Genomic DNA, 22,659 nt, shown 5'->3' with positions numbered 1-22,659 from the left:
CCGTTAACGACTATTTGTTCCAAGATATAAGCAGAATTGGTGTATGACTTCTCTGTCTCACTAAATACTGCTCATACTTCCGAAGGCTCTTGATCTGTTTCATTTTCATGTCGATAGATGATCAAAACTGAGTTCTTGCCTCTGTTCTCTTCCTGCTCTTGTGTATGCTTTCCTCTGTGGTTCCTTGTGTTCCCTGTGCAAGGAACCAGATCTGATTGCCACTCTCCCATCCCAAAAGTTCCTGGTTCTGAAGGCAGTGGAGAACCAAGTCCAAATGAAGCCTGGAATTCAAGGTCGCTCACCACAGTAACTCTAACCACGTTCCCTTCAGAACTTCATTTCTTACCACTTCATTGACCACAGGGGGATGGGCCAGCCTCCCAAACTGCATTCTAACCCTGTATGCACCATATACTTTCTTCTCCACCTGGTAAAATTCAACTAGAATGTTAAGGCTCAGCTCAAAGGGTCTTTGTGAAGCACCCTTACCCTTGGCTCTTAAGGAGAATTAACCATCACCTTCCGTGCCTACACAGCGCTTTTCTTTTAGCTCTCTTAAGTCACCTTGTAATACAGTAGTTTTCATGTTAGTCACTGAGCTTGAGGAGTCCATGGTGTAGTGGGGTGAACAATATCTTATCCATTTGTTGGCCTGTCATCCATCCATCCATTATTCTGGCCAGCATTTTGAGACTACCACATTTAAGATCCTCTCCAGTGTTAATATTCTATCATTTTGAATATTATTTAATTTCTATAGAGAGAGAAAATAGTGTAAATTACAGGTTTAAGTACATGACATGGGCATCCTGTATCATTCGTGTCTTGATCATTATTAAATTTCCAGTGCTCAATAATAACTTAGCAGGTGCTCAATAAATGTGTTGATTGAACAAATAAGTTAATTCCTAGAAACTGATGGGAGGTTGACTTAGGTATAGGAATAGTGGAAAACAAATCTTGTTTTTCTCAATTTTTAAAAAGTTGTTTGCTTGAAATCATTGCACTTGTACCGAACTGAACCTCTGTAGCAGCTGAAATTACTTGACTGCTACAGCTAGTTCTGAGTTACATATGTTATGTGCACTGTTCTCTACTCCACAAACTATTTCCTTTGAGCACACACTGGCACACTCAGGGCAGCGAGGTCCCAGCAGCAGCAGGCTAGCCGTCCTACAGAATGCAGCCCTAGAGTCTGTAGGCTGAGGCCATCTCTGCTGGGACCCAGCCCGGCACTCACCTGTCCTGACCAGGCAACGCACTAGCGGCATCATCTGGGTTTACAACTTTGCCATTCCCCTCCTTCTCCAATACTTTACAGTCCTTTTCCCAATTTTTACTTTTCGTCTGCTTGCGTATATTACCCTATTTTCACCTACATTTCAATCCTATAAACCAGAAAACATAGATGAATGAGTAACTGGGTAAATAGTCTCCTCGATTAGAGCCAATACCTTAAACATTTTCAAACTTTCCATGAAGGACCACATTAGATACCAACCATGACGTCATCCATGCTCTATTAAATGAATAAAAACTGGCTTAAATGACAATAACTGTGAAGATACAAACACCCGTGTTTGCTTTAACATCTTTATTATCCTGAATATAAAAGACAGAAATCCTTTAAGATATAACAGAGTTCTTTATATGTGAAACATTATTTTTTTACAAGTGAAAAAATAAATACCTCTTGGAATAAAGGCTTATATGCTAATATGTGCCATAAAAAAGTAGAGTTTTAATATCTGACAAAATGTCTGTGCAAAGAAACAAATGCATAAACACATTACTGCTACATTAAGGCAATATGAAAAGTATACTCAGAAATCTCAGTAAAGTGACAGTGTAGGTTTCTAGCTTTAACTTAGCTAGTATTGCACCCAATAAGGTCATCCAGGTTCCAGACATCCTAGAAAACCAACAAGCTGACCAAGTTCCAAAATGCCCAAGTGGGAGTGGAAAACATGATTAAGAATACAGAAACAAAAAACCCCCGAAACCCCTCTGAAACATATAGAGGGACAACAAAAAGTTAATACACTTAAGCATTTACTACCAAAAAAAAAGCTTACAATATCTAGGATATCTACGATAAGGCTGTAAAAGGCTTGATGGCTCAAGCAAAAGCAACCCCACCGGTTGAAGCTGGAGCAGGGTGCGTCGGAGAACTCACGAAACACCCCTACTTTGTACACGGCGAAGCTTCATCTCAGCGAGCAATGCTCTTCCTTCCAAGGAACATGTGCTCCCTTTTCAATCTTAAAATATTCCACCAACTCAAGAGGCCCAAGGAGTGCTGACTACTCCACAGAAATCGTCTAACCAGACTGGTAGCATTTTATAATTGAAAGGCTTGGGGACAGGGTAAGGAGAGGGGGAGGGGGAAAGAATAGGAAACCATCCAGGTGGAGTGATCTGTTTTCCACTGGTCAGACTGGTTTAAATCTGACAACTTTGTGTCCACTCTAAAAAAGTCCCCGAATCGATTTTTAAACATGTCTGTCCCCCAATCTTTCTTGAACAAGTTAGAAAAACAGAAATGACATTAAAATGACAACTATCTCTTTAAGAAAAATTTTCCTATTAAAAATGTCCAGAGCTCTGTGACCCGTACAAAAAGAACCAAGTAAATTCTTAAAATGAATTCTTACAAAATTGGCTGCAAGTAGGAAACTTACCTTGGGATACGTTAAGGAGACTTAAACATCATTTTCTAAAAGGTACTCACTTTTGGGCTATGCTGCCACTTAACTGACGTCAAAGATCTTCCTGATTTCTTTACTTGATCATAAAAAGAAGAAAAGTCCAAGGAATGTGTCTGGGTCCCATAGCTCTTCCTGGTCACCAACCCGGAGGTGCTGATTCTATGCATGGTACATTTTGGCGGTGAGGAGTAGTCATACTGTTTCTATTCTTCTTTTTTTTTTTTTTCCCCTAAACGTTGCATGGCAGATGGGCGTTGGAGTATTTATTCTCTCCACAATCTATCATGTTTATAGTTTATACTAGTGCAGTTCATGGAGACATGGCATGTCCGGTAAGTGCACAGCAGATCAGATCACAGTCAGGTTGAGAAGACTGGTGTGGGTCGGCAGGTAGACGTGCTGGACGTGGTCCACCCGTGACCTGCAGACAGGACAGGACTGGAAAAGAGAAGCCGACAGTATGGGTTAGGACACTTCCAAGGATCTGTGTCTTCAGTGTTCACCCGTGGTACTTATTACAGTGCTTTTTCTAAATACGTTGTGGTCACAATTATTTCTAGCTTTCCACTGGGAGAGATCTTTGCTTTCTAACAAGTCTGACATTTTATACTTGACAAAGGATTAAAAATAAATACTATGAAAAAGTATAAATGAATGAAATTAATCAGGTTTTCAGTCAAACTCTAAACAAGGCACCGTGAGTAAAGTGATTACTGAAGACTTCTTGCTGTGCAATGAGGCTGTGGTCCCTACATGGGCTGATTATGAAGTCTCAGGCAGGGAGGCAGGAGACCCTTCCGGAGACTATGTCCTTGGCTCAGCCGGCTCAGGGTGCATCACTGGGTGGATGCCACGTGGCCAGTGAGCATGGCTGCTCCTAGTCACAGGTCACAGCTCCGCACCCCTGGCTGGCCTCTCAGCAAGCATGTCCCTTCCTCAGCCACATGGGGAGCCTTAGGCATGACAATCAGACTATGTGGATGAAAGAGGCAAATCCATGACCACTCCTGGGGAAATAACTCGTCTTAGGAGTGTGATCTACTCTAAGGAAGGACATGAGCATCCTCTTGGCTCATATGTAGCCCTAAAAATAGTTCTGAAATTAGCAGCTTCTGAGGGACTAGATGTCATTTAGGGCTGATTTTACATAAAATCACAGTGACAGTTAGCCAACAGTTCTGGGAAATGAAAACAAATTGAAAATATTATTGTAAAAGGAAATGCAAGGTGCAAGAAAGAAAAAGATACTATGTAAGAGGTGCTTTTATTTTTTCTACTAATATTAAAATTAGTTTGACTTGTTAAGTGAGAACTAATCCAAGGGGACCTAGGAGGCATAGGCAGTACTAAAAGGAATTGAATCACAAAAAATTAGGCAACAACCCACCCATGGATAACTGAGAGTTAACTATCACTCAAAACTCTAAGAATTCTTTCCCAAATAATACAAGTAAGTAAAAAAGACCATCCTCCGAAGTGTCAAGAAGCAGAGACAACATGAAAGGGAAGAGAAGGAGGTGACCAGCCCCCAGGAGGCCTGGATTCCAGTGCCCGGCTCAGCCACTAACTAGATGTGGTACCTTGTGAATCTGAACCTCATATCCAGGACTTGAAAGAAGCCTATGATTTAGTAATTACATTGTTGAAAAGAGTGTGCTAATCCAAACTGTTTCCAAAGGGCAACACCTTCCAAGTCACAGATACAAAGACCCTCTGGATGGAGATGGACATTCTCCATCTGTGCCTCCACAAGTCAGCACCTGGCCCATGCCAGCCGGCTGACCCTTCACCTGGAGCTGGGAGGACCCTCACCTGGAACTGGAAACTCCCCCTCACCTGGAGCCAGGAGGACCCTCACCTGGAGCCAGGAGGATCCTCACCTGGAACTGGAAATGCCCCCTCACCTGGAGCCGGGGGGACCCTCACCTTGAACCAGGAGGACCCTCACCTGGAGCTGGGAGGATCCTCACCTGGAACTGGAAACGCCCCCTCACCTGGAGCCAGGAGGACCCTCACCTGGAACTGGAAACGGCCCCTCACCTGGAGCTGGGAAGATCCTCACCTGAAGCTGGGTGGCGCAGCCCTCGCAGCACACAGTGTGGCCGCAGGGGCAGAAGGCTGAGTTGATCTCACCCTCGCAGCACAGCACGCACAGCATGGCCTCCTTGAGCTTGCGCAGCTTCTCCTGGAGGGCCCGGGTCTGCTGGCAGCCAAGGCCCTCGCAGCTGCCGCAGCTCATGCTGCTCTCCGAGGACTTCAGGGGAGAGTTTGGGGGGCTGGGGTCGCTTCTCGGCACGAGATCCACCACACCCGCGTTGTACAGAGCCCTCCTGGCGTGGTCATACGCCTCCTTGGAGGTTCTTTTAATATCGAAGACATACTTCTTGCCCAGGTTGATGTTTTCATTCAGAAACAGAGAAGCCAAGTGGCCCTTCAGGTCTCGGCTGTACTGCATCATGACGGCACTGGTCACCGTGTCGCACCTACGGACAGAGATGGAACACCCACCTCAGTACGGACAGGCCTGGGCGTCCCCATGAGCCAGACCTTAAACACTGCTGTGAAGAAGGATGCTCATGGGAGCAGACATTAAATATTCTTGTTTGTGTGCTTGAAAATGAATTCTTCCAGTTTCACAGGTGTTAGGTATTTCAATGATTCTACCTCTATGCTTCTCAAGTGTCTCCAAAGGAAGGACCCCTGATCAGGCAGCTGTAAACCCGAGGGCACCTCCACCTCCAGGGACAGAACTACAGTCCAAAGCAGCTTATGGCAAGAAAAAGGACATTTTTCTTTGTAGTCTTGGCTTTATGTTAAAAATTTCTACAAATTTTCCATTCTGCTCCACAATGTGTGTGTCTACTTTAACATAAAAAAAGGATTGGTTGCCTGCCAATTAAACTTCTTAGCTTTTAATAAACTTTCCAAATATTTGAGTCAAATCGCAAGTCTACTTTAAAGCACCCTTGGAAATAAGGCTATCAATACAGTTATTGAGACATCCTCACTACACACTGAGGATTCAGGGTAGCAGCTCTCCAAGGAAGGAAAGACGACTTGGGTCATCCTGCGGGAAGAGGGCAAAAGCAGCGGCTGAACAGGCCCCACTGCTCAGTCACCTCGGGGAGGGGGAGCTATGAGGAAACGGGCTAAGAGATAAGCAGTAGAGCGAATCCATGCAGCTCACACTCTCTCTCTCTCACACACACACACACACACACACACACACACACACACACACACACATCCTGAGGGAAAAGCAGGATGATGTTGAGAAGGACCCCACTGCTACGGCAGAAATGAAGGGTTCGAAAACAGCCGATTTCTTAAGCTCTGTACAAGGTTCACTGACACAGTGATACCAGGAACCACAGGAGCCTTGCTGTCACCTGGAAACCTCAGCATTGTGGCAGACGCTGGGGTTACGGGGTGCACAGGGGTACGTGCCTGTAAAAAGCATGCGTCTCGGTGATGGCTCGGTAGAGCCCGCTGGCTGCCCTGGTGCTGATCATCTTGAACAGGAGCACGATGCTGTTCCCAGACTCCTTGGTGATGGTGAGGTACACGTTCTTCCCTGACTGGGTAGCCATCTGCACGACAGGGTAAGCGATCCTGAAAGGTGGGAAGAGAGAAGTGAGCAAGCCCAGGGGAGATGGGTCACCGTGTGTGTGCTCCTGCAGGGTTCCCATGTGCTCAGGACCCAGCCATAAAGCTGGACGCTCTGCCTGGGACCATCAGATAAGCACTCTGCTCCCTAGGTATAAAGGCTCTTTGAAAAGCAGTTGGGGGTAAGTGAAGAGGCACACTGGAGCAAGTTTTGGAGGGGTGTGTGTGTGTGTGTGTGTGTTTTTGTGTGTGTGTGTGTTTGTGTGTGTGTGTGTGTGTGTGTGTGTGTAGGTGAAATGAGATTTTTATAGCCGTGGATGACATTTGAAAAATATTAACTCTGTCACATCAGTACACTTGAGCCTAAATTTTAAAAAAATATTGGAATGGTTATCAAGGCCTGAATGAAACACATTATTCCTAAAGGATGACTGTCTAGTAAATCCCTCTCCATTTCCTATTTTCACCATCAGAGCTACAAAAGTACGTACACACTTAGGTCTAAACAAAAATTTAAGACTAGGGTTACCTATTAATTGGGCTGAAGTCATCTTTACAAATTGAGATTCCTTCAGGTCCAACCCCAATGAGGAGTTTCTGCCCTTCGCTGTCCCTCACAGAATGCCATTCTGTGCCGTAGTTTTCCATTGCCGACACAATCTGCAAAACTTGGTATTCAGCCGAAGCCTGGCTGGTCCCCTCCAACTCCTTATGCTTTGCCACAATGCTGCAAGACACCAAAAGGGCAGAGAAGCATACAGAGAGATTGACTGATGCAGTCTTCATAGATAAATCGGTATCATTTTCACTAGTGAATTATACTGACACTGTCATTTACGAATCACAAAAACTCAAAGCTATATACTATTGATGTTTCATTTATTTAGCAAACTTATTGTAAAATACTTTTAAGACACTGTTCAATATCTCAACTATTAAATAATTAGGAGAAAAAACTATTGGGGATGCCAGACGGGGATAAATTAAAAGAACTATGGAAAATCTCTAAAAACATACATAAGAGGGGCTTCCCTGGTGGCACAGTGGTTGAGGGTCTGCCTGCCAATGCAGGGGACACGGGTTTGAGCCCTGGTCTGGGAAGATCCCACATGCTGCGGAGCAACTAGGCCCGTGAGCCACAACTACTGAGCCTGCGCATCTGGAGCCTGTGCTCCGCAACAAGAGAGGCCACGATAGTGAAAGGCCCACGCACCGTGACGAAGACTGGCCCCCGCTTGCCTCAACTAGAGAAAGCCCTCGCACAGAAATGGAGACCCAACACAGCCAAAAATTAAATAAATAAATAATAAAATTAAAACAAACAAACAAAAAAAAATACATAAGAAATTTATACATAGCAATGTCTCATGCATTTGTCTAGATTTGCTTTCTAAGTTTCATTATAATATAGCATTAAATGGGATTGATTAGGTCATTTGCAACTGAAAAATGCAGGATCTATTTTATCTATTGGGGCGGACAGCCTCCAATACTGTCCTTAAAGGTCCCCACCTCCTGGTATCCATGCCCTCGTGTAACTTCCTTCACTTGAGTGCACGCTGGAGTAATGACTTGCTTCTAATGAACAGAATACGGCCAAAGTGATGTGCTGTCACTCACTTCTGAGATTAAGTTATAAAGAGACTTTGAATCCATCTTGGGTGTTTGCTCTTGCTCTGACTCAATTGCTCATCCTTGGGGAAGACAGTCACCACGATATCAAACAGCCCCCCGAAGAGGCTGCCGTGGTGAAGGCACAGGCCAGCCAACAAGCCACCTGAGCCAAACTGGAAGAAGATCCCTCCCTCAGCTGAGCCTTCAGATGAGACTGAACCCCACCAGCAGCTTGACTGCAGCCTCCTGAGAGATCTGGAGCCAGAGAACCCAACCGGGCCACGGCCAGATTCCTGACCCAGAGAACTGTGAGATGATTTTGTTGTTTTAAGCCATTAAGTTTAGGGGGGCAACCCTGTTACCCAGGAAGAGATAATTGAGACATCTTTGTTAGGTCTCTTGGTTTAATCCTTGCTGGGACGAAGAAAATGCCGATAAACATGACAGACTTTTTAAGAGATATGCATTCTTAAAAGGTCAGAGATTTTACAATTCCTGTTATATAGTATTTTGTATAAGGGCATTTATTTGTGTGGATTATGTTTTGTGTTTATAAGTTTCTCAAAGAAAAGGCTAAGAATCTTTTGAAAATAGTGGGTTATACTGGGCAATGGTCTAGTCTCAACCTTACAAATTACCTGTATCTATCATAGTTTGATTTCCTTCTGGAAACTCTTATACATTTGCTAGATGTGGGACAATAAACACGAGCCTGCACTGCAGCCTCACCTGCTCAAGGCGGCACTGGAGAGCTCCTTGGCACACAGCCCCTCAGAGCTGTACTTGGCCGTGTTCTGGCTGTAGTCCCCAAACTTGGTCTGGGCCAGGAGGGCACTGAGTTCCACCGCTTGCTCTGGTGAACACTGGAGGTGGCCTGCCAGGAGGGCCTCCTTGATATGCAAGAAAAAGATATGCCTGCAAAGCAATGTGAGAGTGAGGTTATGCTGGGGGACTAACTTGGTATCGGACCCAACTGCTTAGCAATTTCATAATCCCATTTAAGTAAGGAAAAGAGAGCAAGGAAGAAAGCTGCCTTAAAAATGCTTACAGTTACAGACCTTTTTTAAAATCATGAGTAGTAAGGCAAAATAAGTCTAAGGATTAAGTTTCTCTGAAACAAAAAGTCTAACCCAAACAAAACAAGTCTAACTATGACAAGTTCAGTAACATTCAAGTCACAAAATGTAAAATAATTATATACATGTTTCTGCATTATACTATTTAAAAGAAATTATCTTAATCAGAAAAACTTTATCTTGATGTGTAACTGTTATCTTAAAATCCTCACCTTTATTCAAATGACCCTCAAATCTCTAGTTTTAACCCCAACTTCTCTCCTAAGGATCATATTCAAATATCCAAGTGCTAACAGACTTCTCCATTGGATGGTCTTCAGTACCCCAATTTCACCTTCTTCAAAGCCAAACTTCCTCCCCAAACCCACTTTTTCTCCCAGTGGAAACCAGAGACTGATTTGTTATTTTTACCACGGACTCACTTTTGACTCTTCATCTTCCTTCTGTCTCTGAAAACTTTTTAAATCCAGTTCCGTTTTTCCCGTTTTTACCTCCTCTATCCTACTTGCAGCTCTCAACTGTCAAGAGAATTTACAATACCCTCTAAGCTGATCTCTCTTCTAGACTCTGTGAACCCATCTTCCAAGCTGCTTGCTTCTGATATAAACTTGCCATTTCTCTGCTCAGAATCCTTCAAGGGATCCCCATTGTTTGCCAAGGAAGCACACTGTCAGCATGAGCCCAGGGTTCTCCACATCTGGCCCCAGATTTCCAGCCACATCTCCTGTCATTCGCTCCAGCCACTATGCCCCAGGAAACGGACAGTTCCTCCTTCTGGAAAAACCAAGCACATTCACATCCCCACGTCTCTGATCTTGCTGTTCCCTCTGTCCTGAAGGCCACTCCTCCTGTCCCCTCATTTGGATACCCTTTTGTCTATATCACATGCAAACTATTTCTTCCTCTATTATAATATTTGACAGGTTCTAACTTCTAGTACATTTAGCTGCACCTAAGCTGACTTCATAAGTGCCTCTAACATCAGAGAGTTCTATAAATGCACGTAAAACTACACGCTGTCTGCAACTAGTTTATATCCCCATCCTAGTTTCATTCCATCTGAGCCTGTCCTAATTGTATACAACACTGTATTCTACATTTACCAAAAAGTATGTGAGAATTAGAAATCCTGGAAAACTTCAGATATTGTTGCCTGCCAATCCGTGTTGCCTAAGATTCTGAACAGAGTATCTAAACTGTCATAGGCAGACTGGCCTGGATTATGAAATTTGTCTCTGGCAAATGAATAACCTTCCTTTGATGACTCAATACAGCCTCTCAATCATGCTGAAATGCCATACTATTCCTTCTGTTAACAAATGAATTATGATCATCATTGTAAAGCTCTGAACAGGGTTCCTAAATTCAGCTACCCCCTTCAGCTGGATACCCTTATTCCAGTCCTCGAGATGCTTTTATTTATATGCTAGCCTTGTGTCTGACATCCAGGTAGAAGGGATAACGTGAACAATGCAAAAAAAGGAGGCAAGGGAACTTGAGGCTAGAAATAAAAGGAGGGGCTCTGTTGAGAGCCTCAAAACTTCAGGCTGACAAGAGCCATTAATCCTCCTTTAAGAAATGTTTAAATTCAACGTTTTGTGCCTTCTATAATGATAAAGAAATGTTTAAAATGATCAGACTCTGCCAAACACTGCAGTTTTTTCTTTATTCAAAGCCCCCTACGAAGAAATCACAGTAAGAATGCATAATAGCACTGGAAGAAGATAAGCATGGTTTTTATTAACCCAAACATCTGCTTGTCTTTAAAGTATTTCTGACATACTGCTAAACTGAGAAGGGGGTCCTTACTGGGGCAAAGAAATAACTACAAAAATAACTTGTTTTAAAATAGCTATCTGAGGACTGAGGTCTAGCCGTCCCTTAAAATCTTGGTGTTACAACACTGCTTCAGCCCTCAGAAGGCTTTTTAGAGGACTGTTCGGTAAACGTCATCTTGGTTAATGTACCTCTGTCTCTGCATTCATCAGTGGACATGTTAGTAGGGAACAAAAACCTAAATATATACTTCCATTAAAGAAGAAAGCATGTGCTGAAAGATTTTAAGGGTATCACCCAAAAACCTAAATATATACTTCCATTAAGGAAGAAAGTATGTGCTGAAAGATTTTAAGGTTATCACCCAAACTAAGTCTTCTCAATTTAATTACTGCTTATATGAAAGTGTCTTTTAACTTATTTCTGAAGTATTAAGTTAGAGACTAGTTTAGCCTGCAAAAGAAGAGTTTCAAAATTGATCCAATTTCCTTTTCCAAACTATCCACCACGACTTCTGGACAGACAGTTGCCAAAATCAAAGGCAAAGAAGCAGCAGTAACAAAATATTAACAGGTGGTCAGCAGCCTGAGAGTAATGTGATCCTTTCTCAGTGTGTGAGTCAGAATTTTTAAAAAGGAGGTGGGGGGACAATAGCCTTTTCAACATACTCCACATTCTAGGCTGCGTTGTGGTTGATACCCTGTAAGTACAAAAATCCTCCTCTTTATCATTTACAGAAACTTTCTGGTAGGGCCCTTCCTGCATTTTGCCGTTTCATGGCTATAAAGCAACCTTTTCATTTCAAGTCAACAAATTTGCCACGCATCGCCACTGTGCCAAGCCCTATGCCGGGGTCCCAGGGTGAATATATCTGATGGCTCCTGTTTCGATGGAAGGTACAGCCTTTTGGTATGAAGGAATGTATCCTATCAAAATAACTCTGGCTACAAACTGGCTCTTGGGTGATAAGTTTATGCTCTCCAGGAGAAGAGCACATGCAGCAGTGACAGCAAAGGTCACAGCGGCGGCAGGCCATCAGCAGACCCTATTTAATGTGCTCTTTCGAAGAGGGAGAATGGCAGGGCATGCAGAAACACTTCCACAAGGAATCCAGTGATGGCTCAATAATTAGGGGTGGTTTTCAGTCAAGTATTTTCTTCTATTATTTTCTCTGGAACCATCTGGCCTGTAACTGTCTGGCTCATGGATTCCCCCCCCCCCCAATCCCTTTTTGTAAAGTGGTTAAAAGTTACCAATAATATCAAAATAAGCAGATGTGGTCAAAGAAGTCAGGCCTGCAGTGAATTTTTTTTTTTTTTTTTTTTAACTAAAGACCAAAAGTGGTTGGCCTATCTAATTCAATTTAGGCTACATGCTAGAATCATAAACAGAAAGAAAGCCTTTGGAAAAAATGATTTCTTTGTCTTAAGCAAATGTCTATGAATATGTCCTAACAGACATAAGCTCATTTCCTAAACATTCTTTTGGTTGCACCTTGAAATTCATGATTCTTCAAGCTTTACCCAGTTACTAAGAAAACGGATACTTTCAATATATGGATGGGGTTTGGAACCCCAAAGTGAAACATTCTAGCTAACTCCTGTCTTTGCATTTAATGAATTCACACTTGCTGCAGCATTAGGGAAGACTTAAAAAAAAGGGGGGGGGGGGATAAATATAAGGATATGTCATATTTTAATTTAAAAAAGAGTCACATATCCTTAACATATTTTTGTTTCAGAGTATGTACTTCAGATTTCCTCTATGTTTAAAATGAATTCCTTTCCATAGCTTTATGGAATAAAGTCAGGTCATTTATCTTTTGAGAACTGTAATCAGAGCCCTCTCCTCTAAACCCTGGCTTGTCTCATAAAGAAATCATCTAATAATCAAAGCAGAACTCTCTGCGACCCGATCGGGAGTTGTCGATCCGCTCACCGCAGTTACTCTCAATTACTGCCCTCCAGTTATCTTCCCAGTTACATGATTTTGAAGAGCTTTTCATGACACAAATATAAAACAACTATCTCCACATTTACTATTAAACTCAAAATTAAGTAACTAACCTAAAACATCTCGAAAATGGCTAAGTAGCTATTTTTAAAAAGTCTCCAGTCCTAGTAACTGAAGTGAATTTCTCCCCAAGAGACTGACTGAACTTGGCCCTCCGTTGTAACGGCTGGTTTTTCCCTCACAGAGTGAGACACCCACTGAGATCACCCGTATGCCCGCCTCAGTCCAATGAGTCATTAAACCACAAGCTCTAACTGCCAAGTTATATTTAAAAATTATCAAGTCACAACAGAATTGCTATAGGTTTGTTTTGTATCTTAAATTCCAGTGAAACAAAAATCAGTTCAAGATAGATCACAGGCCTAAATATAAAAGCTAAAACTGAAACTCTTTTAGAACAAAACATAGGAGAGTATCTTCATGACTTGGAGGTAGGTTCCTCAGGATGCAGTCAGCAAAAACCGTAAAAGAAAAAAGTGGATAAATGAGAGTTCACCAAGGTTAAAAACTTCTACTCATCAAAAGGCATCAAAAACACAGGCAAACCACAGGAAAAAAAAATACACTTATAAAACATATATCTGACAAAGGACTAGTATATATAAAGAATTTGTGCAGCTCAAAAATAAAGACAACTGCTCAATAAAAAAGGGCCAGTGACTTGAATAGATACTTTGCAAAAGATGTACAAAAGGCCAATAAGCACATGAAAAGTGTTATTAATCAACAGAGATGTAGAAACTAAAACCACAATGTGCTACCACTATAAACCCACCTGAAACCTGGCAGGGATGCGGATGAACTGGTCCCCTGTACATTGTCGACAGGAGTACAGAATGGTACAATTGCTTCGGGAAAAGGTCTGGCAGTTACTTATAAGCTAAACAATTACCTCCTCTATGACCCAGCTCTTCCATTCTTATTTACTCAAGAGAAATGAAAACACATGTCTACAAAAAAGACTTGTGCTTGAATGTTCATAGCAGCTTTATTCACGATAGCTGGAAAACAGGTGTTCATCAATAGAAGTATGCATAAATAAACAGCAGTATGTTCCTACAGTGGAATACTATCCAGCAATAAACAGGAACAAGCCACTGATGTATACAACAAGATGATGGGTCTCGAAAAATTTATGATGAACAAAAGGAGGCAGACACAAAAGAGTACATACTGTGCGATTCCACTGACATGAAGTAGAACAGGCATCACTAAACTATGCTGGAAAAACATACAACCTGGTTGTGGGGTGGCGGTAGGGAAGGGAGGGTGGGAATGACTGCAGAGAGGCATGATAGAACTTTCTGGAGTGATGCTAATACTTGATAAGGGTTTTGTTTAAACAGGTACATCCATTTGCCAAAACTCATTAAGTGGTATATTAGGATTTAGGCATTTCATCATATATAAATTCTGTATCAAAAGAAAAAAAAAAGAACTGTAGGCAAATACTGAGTTCTAGTTAGTGATACGCATACTGAAGTATTTAGGGGGATGTGTACTCACAACTTATTTTGAAAAGCATCAAAAAATAGACTGATGGATGGATAGAGGGATCAATGAATGGATAAATATGTGATAAAGCAAGTATATTAAACTGTTAATAGTAGAATCTAGGCATTGGGTGTTCACTGTAAAAATTTTCAACTTATCCATACATTTGAAATTTTTCATAGTAAGAGGTTGAGAAAATAACACCAGTAAAAATCCCTAGGGTCAAGGTTCAGAATTCAAATGAAGAGCCACACCTAAAATGAACCATCACATCTACCGCACTTCATGGAAGGCTTACAATTGAGAAAGTTGTCACAGCCAATAATTACCAAGTCAGGTCTCTATTCAGGTGTAAGGAAATCCTTCTCAAAGCCCAAAATGCAAAACGGGAATCACTGATAAATTTGCTTTCTCCTCAGGCTCCAAAGCAGTTAAAAGATAAGGAGGGTACAGGTGAGGGAAATTCCTAATTTCGAAAGTGGTTACAACTCACAGCAGAAAAACACTTGGAAGCATAAAATCTGGACTTCTAAAAAATATGATTACTGGCAGTAGATAGCTGTCCCTAGGCAAACAACAGTCCGGGCAATCTTGTAGTTTAAGAGCATTAACTACAATCTCTTTCTCAACAATTTAGATTAGTGTGGAGGGCTATCAGGTCCAGAAGAGGTCTGGGATCGGGCTGTAGGGGTACACGACTCAGAGAATAAATAAACCTGGAACCTGACCCCACTGGTCACCCTGAATCTGCCCTTTGTGCCATCTAAATATTCAAATTTTATTTATAATGACATTCAAAATGCACAGTTCATTTTGGTTACATAAAAATCAATTTCTCAATGTTCTCAGATATTTCATACACATATATAAGTATCAGAAATTCAAAAAGAGACTGAAGGGGCCCAGGTGGGCGGTCTGTGGCTAAAGTAACCATATATAACACCACAAACATCCCATACTCTGAACAGAAAAAAAACTTAAAAGATAAATAAGAATTCAGAAATGTAATTAATACTTTCTTTGGAAATAATATACACGTCTGTCTTTACCATTTTTTACTTTCCTGGGGCCTATGTTGTATTTGGGCATACCAAAAAAAAAAAAAAAAGAGAATGTGTCATCCCACTCTTAGGCATGTAGTTGATATGAAGAACATAATACTCCTGCAATGCATCCTATGGAATTTACCCATCCTGAATCACACAAAGGTAAATTCTGTAATCAACCTTTACCATCGTGACAATGTTTTTTGTTTTAAAGTTATTTATTTTATTTTTGGCTGCGTTGGGTCTTCGTTGCTGCGCACCGGCTTTTCTCTAGTTGCGGTGAGCGGGGGCTACCCTTCGCTGCGATGCGTGGGCTTCTCATTGCGTGATGTTTTATAAGACTTTGAACGTGATTACAGGCACTGGCTAGGGTCAATGTGATTCAGCTGTGTACTGATTTGAGATTATCATCTCCACCTGCCTATAGTTTGCATGTGGCATTTGCTTCGTGGGTTTCAGTGATGCCATCTTCCTTCAATTTTCACTTGTCTAAGTAATATTTGTTGAGAGACAGGGAAAAATTGAGTTTAATAAGTAGCCAGGACCTACAAATTGGTTGAAATTAGATAAAGTGAACCTGTGGCTTGAAAACTATCTGAACTTCATAAAAGGTCCAGGAGCGTGGTAGTTCATTCGAGATAAGAACTAACAACCACAATGAACAAACGGCTTGGAATGAGGTAGAGGGGGCGAAGGAAGGAAGCAAGCAAACAAAAGAATGCCAAGCACTGAGCAAATTCTTAACTGAGAAAAATCACTACAAAACATTGTTTAGTGGTGAGATTTCTTTTAGACATTCTCAAACTTTTCAGGTTATAGAAGCAAACTGGCAAACATTTCAATACCTATAAGAAAATTTATATTATCACAGTATCAGTTAACCCAATTTTTTTTTTTATTTCCAAGTTCTTAATTCATTGATTCAACAAATATTTACACACCAAGCACTTGCTAGATTCTGGGTATACATGGTTGATCAGCTCCTTGCTTAATGGAATTTAGATTATTAGAGCGGCTGACAATAAGCAAATTGTCACATAAGTAAATGGAGTGTTACACACTCATTAAATGCTATAAAGGAAAGCTACACGATGTCTTGGGAGAGTTTAGTCTCCTGAGCACGCCTGGAGAAGGCTTCCCCGGGGAGTGATGAGTGAATTGGTGAGTGAACTGGGGTCTGAAGTCAAACGCATCACTGCTCGCAACTTTTAAGATCCTAATGAGATGCAACGTTCAGGATTATAGCATTTCCATGAACATGTAGTTCAGCACTCACGGAGCCCCTGTATTGGGATTGGCTTCTGGGATAGAGGATTCAGGTGTTGGTGAGTCTTAACCAAGCAGGGTGCCTCTAGCAAAGAACACAGAGCTCTGCTAAAATGTGGCAGTCAGGAGAAACAGAAAGATTTTATTGGGAATGGATGCTATAATTACCATCCCTGAAGATGAAGCATATAATTCTCTAATCTCTGGTTTTGAAAATGTTGACAAAATCTGGTCTGAATTGCTGTGAATAACCGAAAGCCTTTGAAAGGTAATAATTTCAAAGACGATTATGATTTCAGATCTACTTCCAGAATATATTAATTTCACTTTTCGTTTTAATCCATAGCATGGCAAACATTTGCTGAAAACACCTGCTGTCGCCAATCTCTGAAAGGTGCCAGCTGAGTCTAAACAAAACTCTCTGGTTACTTTCCAGAATCCCCCATTCCAGAGCAAACATAATAATCCAGGTAAAGAATCAAATCTAAAATTAGGCCACATCAGAGGTCAGACTAACTCTATCTACCAATCTAAGCAGACATTGGATATATTTTTTCTCTCTTCAGAGAAATGTATTTAGAAAAAGCATTAGGAAAATAATATGGAGAGGAAGCAGAAGCCAAGAAAAAAAAATCTACTGCTAGAAGGGATTTTAAAGAATCTCTTTCAGGGTTTTCAGTTGGGCTCAAGTCTTGGAAGGCTGTACATTGCTGAGCTGGACCTAGAACGCAGGGGCTTCTGCCTTGCCCCTAGAACTCTCCTCTTACAGACAGGCCTTCCTGCCTGTCATTCTCACAGCATCTTCCCTAATCTGATGCAAACTAATATATTAACTGCCCCCAGTCAGGCCAGCTCTACTGTGAGCAGGCTGCTTTAATTGTCCACAGAGACAACTTGGCTAGGATATTTCAGCACCATTTAATAAACTGTCCAGACACTTTCTGTATATTAAATGGAAATGACTTATGACTTGACCTCATGACTTGACCAAGAGATGGTAAAATATCACCTCTCATAACTGGACTGGCAAAGCTGAGCTTACTCATTATGTAAACAGATCTATTTTATTTTCATGGCATTTTATATAAATATTTTATAACAAATGATTAAATATCAAAAAAGTTTATCAACCAGCTTTATCTTGATAACATAATATTAGGGAAAATAAGTATTTCTGTTCTGTAGTATCATGCCCATAAACACAATGCTAATTGTAACTAAATTCGACCCAGCACAACTACTGATCCTAATGAAAAGGTACAATGCTAATTACAACTCACTTTATCTAGTTATTAAAGCAGAATGCTATATAAACTTTAGGTGGCATTTTCTTAAAATTCTGTATTTATTTCAGACAACCCCACAAAAACAAGTAAAATACACCAATATTTTAAAAGTCAAAATCACGTGAATTTTTCAGTATGATTTCAAAAGGAATGAAAATTAAAATTACCTAGTCTAACTAGGTATGTGCAGTCTTTGAATGCTATTAGACATGAATCTCGAGTCAAAGTCAATTGAGTCAATAAAGTAGGAAATTTGATTCCAATTCTAATTCATAAAATGTCTCTATTTCTTGCATGAATAGAATGGAGTTGATAATAGTTATTAACTCTATTACAAGAAAGCACAGTTAAAGACTAGTAGCAAATTGTAAAATCTGTAAGCATTTATAATACAGATGTACATATTATATTATGACTGCAGCCATTGGTTTTTTTTAAGATTTTTTTGATATGGACCATTTTTTTAAAGTCTTTATTGAAGTTTTTACAATATTGCTTCTGTTTTATGTTTTGGTTTTTTGGCCGCGAGGCATGTGGGATCTTAGCTCCCCGACCAGGGATCAAACCCGCACCCCCTGCATTGGAAGGCGAAGTCTTAACCACTGGACCGCCAGGGGAGTCCCCTAGTCATTGTTTAAATGATGTATTTGGTCCTCCAAACTTCTGCAGATTTAAAAAATAAATCTGTGTCATCAAAACAGATTTGAATCTGGAGGCCCTGAAATAATTGCAAAATAATGATAAAGCTACACAATGAAAATTCCAAGATGTTGTGTTTTATATATATATGTACTATTTTCTCTTACTCAACTGCAAGTTATCACACTGAAGTGCAAAGTGGAAGCATTCACAAATCCGCTTTAAGTTAAAAAAAAAAATAAAATAAAAAACCCAACCTATCCTGATTCATATAGACAGCTAAAACATCCCTAAACATGGAATCACTTGAATACTTTGCAACACATTTTCAGGAGCACTAAGAATTCAATATACTAGCTTCCCTCAGATACACAATTGAACGCTTCTCTCACCATTTAAAGCCCCATAAAAAGGCAAAGGAGAGATTTCAAATTCAAATAAATAGTATTTCAAAATATGTGTCTATACGTCCTTTGGTAAGCAATCAAAAAAATGACATGTTAAAAAACTCTTAAAGGATATGGCTCACTCATCATTTCTCATAATTCTCACACTCACATTTTTTATGTGCATGGCAAATTTCCAATCCAAAGGATTATGAAAAACATTAGACCTAAGATCCAAAGTTTACCGTGTTTAAAAGTAGTCATTTTCCTTTTTCTTTTTTTTTTACATGCCACTCTAAGATTTAGGTCTCCTGCATTTCAGCAGTAAATATTAAACACCAGTTTCCTAGCCTGGCTCATCCTTGAGAAAAGTATTACAGCCAGTCCAGGGGAGAATCCATTTTCTGTTTGAAAAAGGAAACCACATGCTCCAATTGTCTACCACTACTGGTGGCTTTCTAGAAGAGAGAAATTTAACAATCTGAACTCAACAATCATGTATAACCTATCTGTGGGTTAGCGATGGATTACTACTGGCCTTAAAAGAGTTATCTAAGTTTTCAAGAAACTGAAAAAGTTTTAAAATTCGGACAGAGCTCTTTGCTACACACTGTAACTTGACACTAGGCTGAAGAAGTTGACCAAGTTTAAGTAACCCAAGAGGAACTGTTTCCTGCTTTCTGTTAGAGCAGACTGCAATGACCTGTAGTAACACTGCTGAGACAGAGGTTACTATCGGGCAGTAGATGCCACTATCAGGGAGTCAGTTAGGTCTTTTTTCTTTCTTTCTTTCTTTTTTAAATTATTTTTAAATTTTTTTGCGTTGTGGCACTGATCTCAAGTGTTTGTAAGAATTCAACCTTGCTCTCCCATTGTCTATAAAAATATGAAAAACACCAGAAGAGTTGGAAAATATACCCCAGGCCAACTATGCAGCTCTCTTTTCACCTCAACAAAAGAACTGTGCTATGGAAAACTTCTAAGTTATAACCAACTCACTCTGTATCAAAACAAATTTGCCTGTGAACATCTCTGGGAAGGTGCAGTGGCCCTTCCTAAATGGAATCAAAGGTCTATTTGACATTGGTTTATTTTAGCGTCACTTTACCTAGTCTGCTCCTGTAAGATGAGATGAGGCTCCACGAAGAACTTGACTCTCAGTTTAAGCCGGTAAGGGGCTAGCCCATCCATCTGCTGGGAGATCCGATTTCTCAGATTTAGCCATAAACTTTCACCTTTGCTACCCGTAAACTGCAGTCCAAAATAATCAACTTCTATAATTCCCAATCGCCTGCACACCTAAAACAAAAATGAATGCAGCGTGGATGAGCAAGTGGTCCATGTGGTCAAAGCAAACCCAAACACTCCATCTGAGTCTCAGATTCCTGCCTATTGTTTTTTTTTTTTAAAACAAAGTTCAACAACGGTGTTACAATTCCTGTTGTCAGCTAAAACAACAGAGTTCTAAGGCTCCAGTGATGCGAAACCACTAGATGTAGTATAGAGGCACAAAAGGAGTTCTCAAAATGTAGCCTTCCAGAAAGGCTGAGGACGGGAATCCACGGGGTATTTTCCTTCTTATTCCAATCACTGGAATTCCCTCCACTAGCACAATCTGCACAGCTGATTTGGCAGCTTATTATCTGGACAATTTTAACCATCTGGACGCCAAAAAAGCAAACACACTGAGGAAACACGCCACAAGTGTCAGCTAAGCTTTGCAGGAGGTTTTCCAAACATCTCAGGTCGAGGGGGTTGGAGGGCACAGCGTTTCACTTGAGATCAAATTTTCTGCCACACCACTATGCACTGTTTGGAACCGTTCCTCCTCACTCCTAAGGAAACGCGTGCTCAAAGACAACCGAGGAGTCCACGACCCAAACCTACCGTCCTCTCGTCCCCAGCGAATCGGGAGATGCAAGGAGGTGCACAGGAAATGCTTCTCCATTTGAGAAGCATCAAGAGATAAGGGCACTGCTTGTCTGCCGAGCAACCCGAGGGACCTGCGACCGCCTCCAGCCACCTCATCCCGGGACGCAGGTGGCGCTGCCAGGCCCCGCGGGGACCCGACAGGAGGCATCATTCACACACCTGAGGCAGGTGTGCTGGGCCGCCTTCTTCCGGGAAAGTCCCGGGCTGGGGGGCAGGGGGGCAGGCCCGCCGCGCGTCCCCCGCGCCCTCCACCCCCACCCCACCACGCGCCCCCGGCGCGCCACGAAGGGGCCGCGCGCCCCACGGCCTCGTGGAGGAGGGGGCGCAGGCCGGGCGCCTGGGGCGCACTAACCCCGCCGCCGCCGCTGCGCCGCCGGCCCCCGGCAAGCGGCGCGTCCCGGCGCCACAGCGAGGCCCCTCGGCCTCGGGGAACCGGCCTGGACCCCGCTCCTGGCCCCTGGTCCTCACCTGGTTGAGGCAGTCCTCGCCGTTGGCTTTCGCCTCCACCTCCACCTCCATCAGCACCGCGTCCGGCCTCGTCACATAGCACAGCATGGCTGGGGCCGCCGCTGCCGCCACAGCCGCCTCGTCTTTGGTGTGCGCGGGGTTCAGACCCAGCTCCGGGCTCAGCGAGGCTGGCCCTTGGGAGGCTGAAGCCCTGCAGACCACTGCCCTGCGCACCGCAGCCGCCGCGCCCTCCCCGCCACCCCCTCTCCAGCCCGCCCGCCAGCTGGCTCTCCGTGTCCCGCGGCGGTGCCGCACTCCAGCAACCCGACTGCCTGCGCCGCAGCGGGGACTTCTCTGATATAGCGGCCCCGCCCCCTTCGGCTGGGGCCCCCGCCAATCACGGAGGCCCCGCCCCTCCGCTGCCGCCCGACCAGCCAATAGCAGCGGCCGCTCGGCCGCCGCCCGACCTCCCAGAGCCGGCTGAGTTCCCCCGGCCGCCGGGGAGGTGGTAGCTCGCGGGAGCTGAGCGCTGCGAAAGGCGGGAGGCCTCGGAACGCGCTTGCTACCTCTGCTCGCTGGGAGACGCTGCTCCGAGCCGGCGACCGCCCGGGGCTCCCACGTGGGGTCGCCTTTCTGTCGGGCTTGAATTTACAGTGATTAAAGGCCTCCAAGCTACCGCTGTTCTTCAGAAGCCTTGGGTCGCTCCAATAGCGCGTTTGGGGGGCGGGGTGGTGGTCGTCGTGGTGAAAGCAGATAGCAAAGGGAGCAACCCCAAAGCCTGAAAAGAAAATGATGATTTCCCTGGGGTTTGCCTCAGTGGGCTGTAGGAAGGCGGAATTTTTGTTCTTTATTTTAGACCTCGTCATTGAGAAAACAAAATATGAGTATAAAAGTTTTTGCTGTCGTTCAATAAGCCAGGGAGCTTGATCTAGTGCTTTCTCTATGAAACCTCTCCAAAGGCTTCTATTTACCCGTTGTGCTGAAGCAAAACACCGTACGGGCACTAAGGCCCTCTCTCAGGTTGTCCATCCTATCTCACGTCTTAGCTCATTTTTCATTAAACATTAATGGAGCACCTGCTCCGATGCCAGTCCCTTCTCTCAGGCAACCAGGTGTTATCCCCACCTTCAGAGTAACGGACTTATCTCGTAATCTCAATAGAAGGTATTAATAATTGAAGGTCTACAAGTCTTCCCTCATTTACCACTTGTTTCTCTTAGTCAACGCGTTACTCAGCCTACCTCTGGTTTCTTTATAGGAGAAGCCAGAGATGTGGGTTTCAGCTTTGGACCGTTGAAAACTGACTTCATCTCTCTGCAGCTCAGTGTTTCAGCAGTCAGATGGAGACCACAATCTCTGCCCTGCCTTTC

General features: G+C 42.8%; 1 protein-coding gene across 1 annotated transcript; it reads right to left on the bottom strand.

Annotated features, from left to right (window-relative positions):
• Positions 1-1,660: 1,660 nt before the first annotated feature.
• MYLIP (myosin regulatory light chain interacting protein) lies at positions 1,661-21,600 on the bottom strand. The gene is made up of 7 exons (XM_061194841.1): positions 21,311-21,600; positions 20,019-20,209; positions 8,658-8,843; positions 6,844-7,041; positions 6,156-6,320; positions 4,771-5,191; positions 1,661-3,146 (listed from the first exon to the last, which is right to left on the bottom strand). Exons 1-7 carry the CDS (start codon positions 21,395-21,397, stop codon positions 3,057-3,059), a joined length of 1,338 nt encoding a protein of 445 aa, XP_061050824.1. The 5' UTR covers positions 21,398-21,600; the 3' UTR covers positions 1,661-3,056.
• Positions 21,601-22,659: the final 1,059 nt, after the last annotated feature.

Source organism: Eubalaena glacialis, chromosome 7 (genome assembly GCF_028564815.1).
Source record: "Eubalaena glacialis isolate mEubGla1 chromosome 7, mEubGla1.1.hap2.+ XY, whole genome shotgun sequence".
Classification (NCBI taxonomy): Eukaryota; Metazoa; Chordata; class Mammalia; order Artiodactyla; family Balaenidae; genus Eubalaena; species Eubalaena glacialis.
The sequence above is the reverse complement of the archived record's forward strand: the minus strand, read 5'-3'. Positions and strand labels throughout refer to the sequence as shown.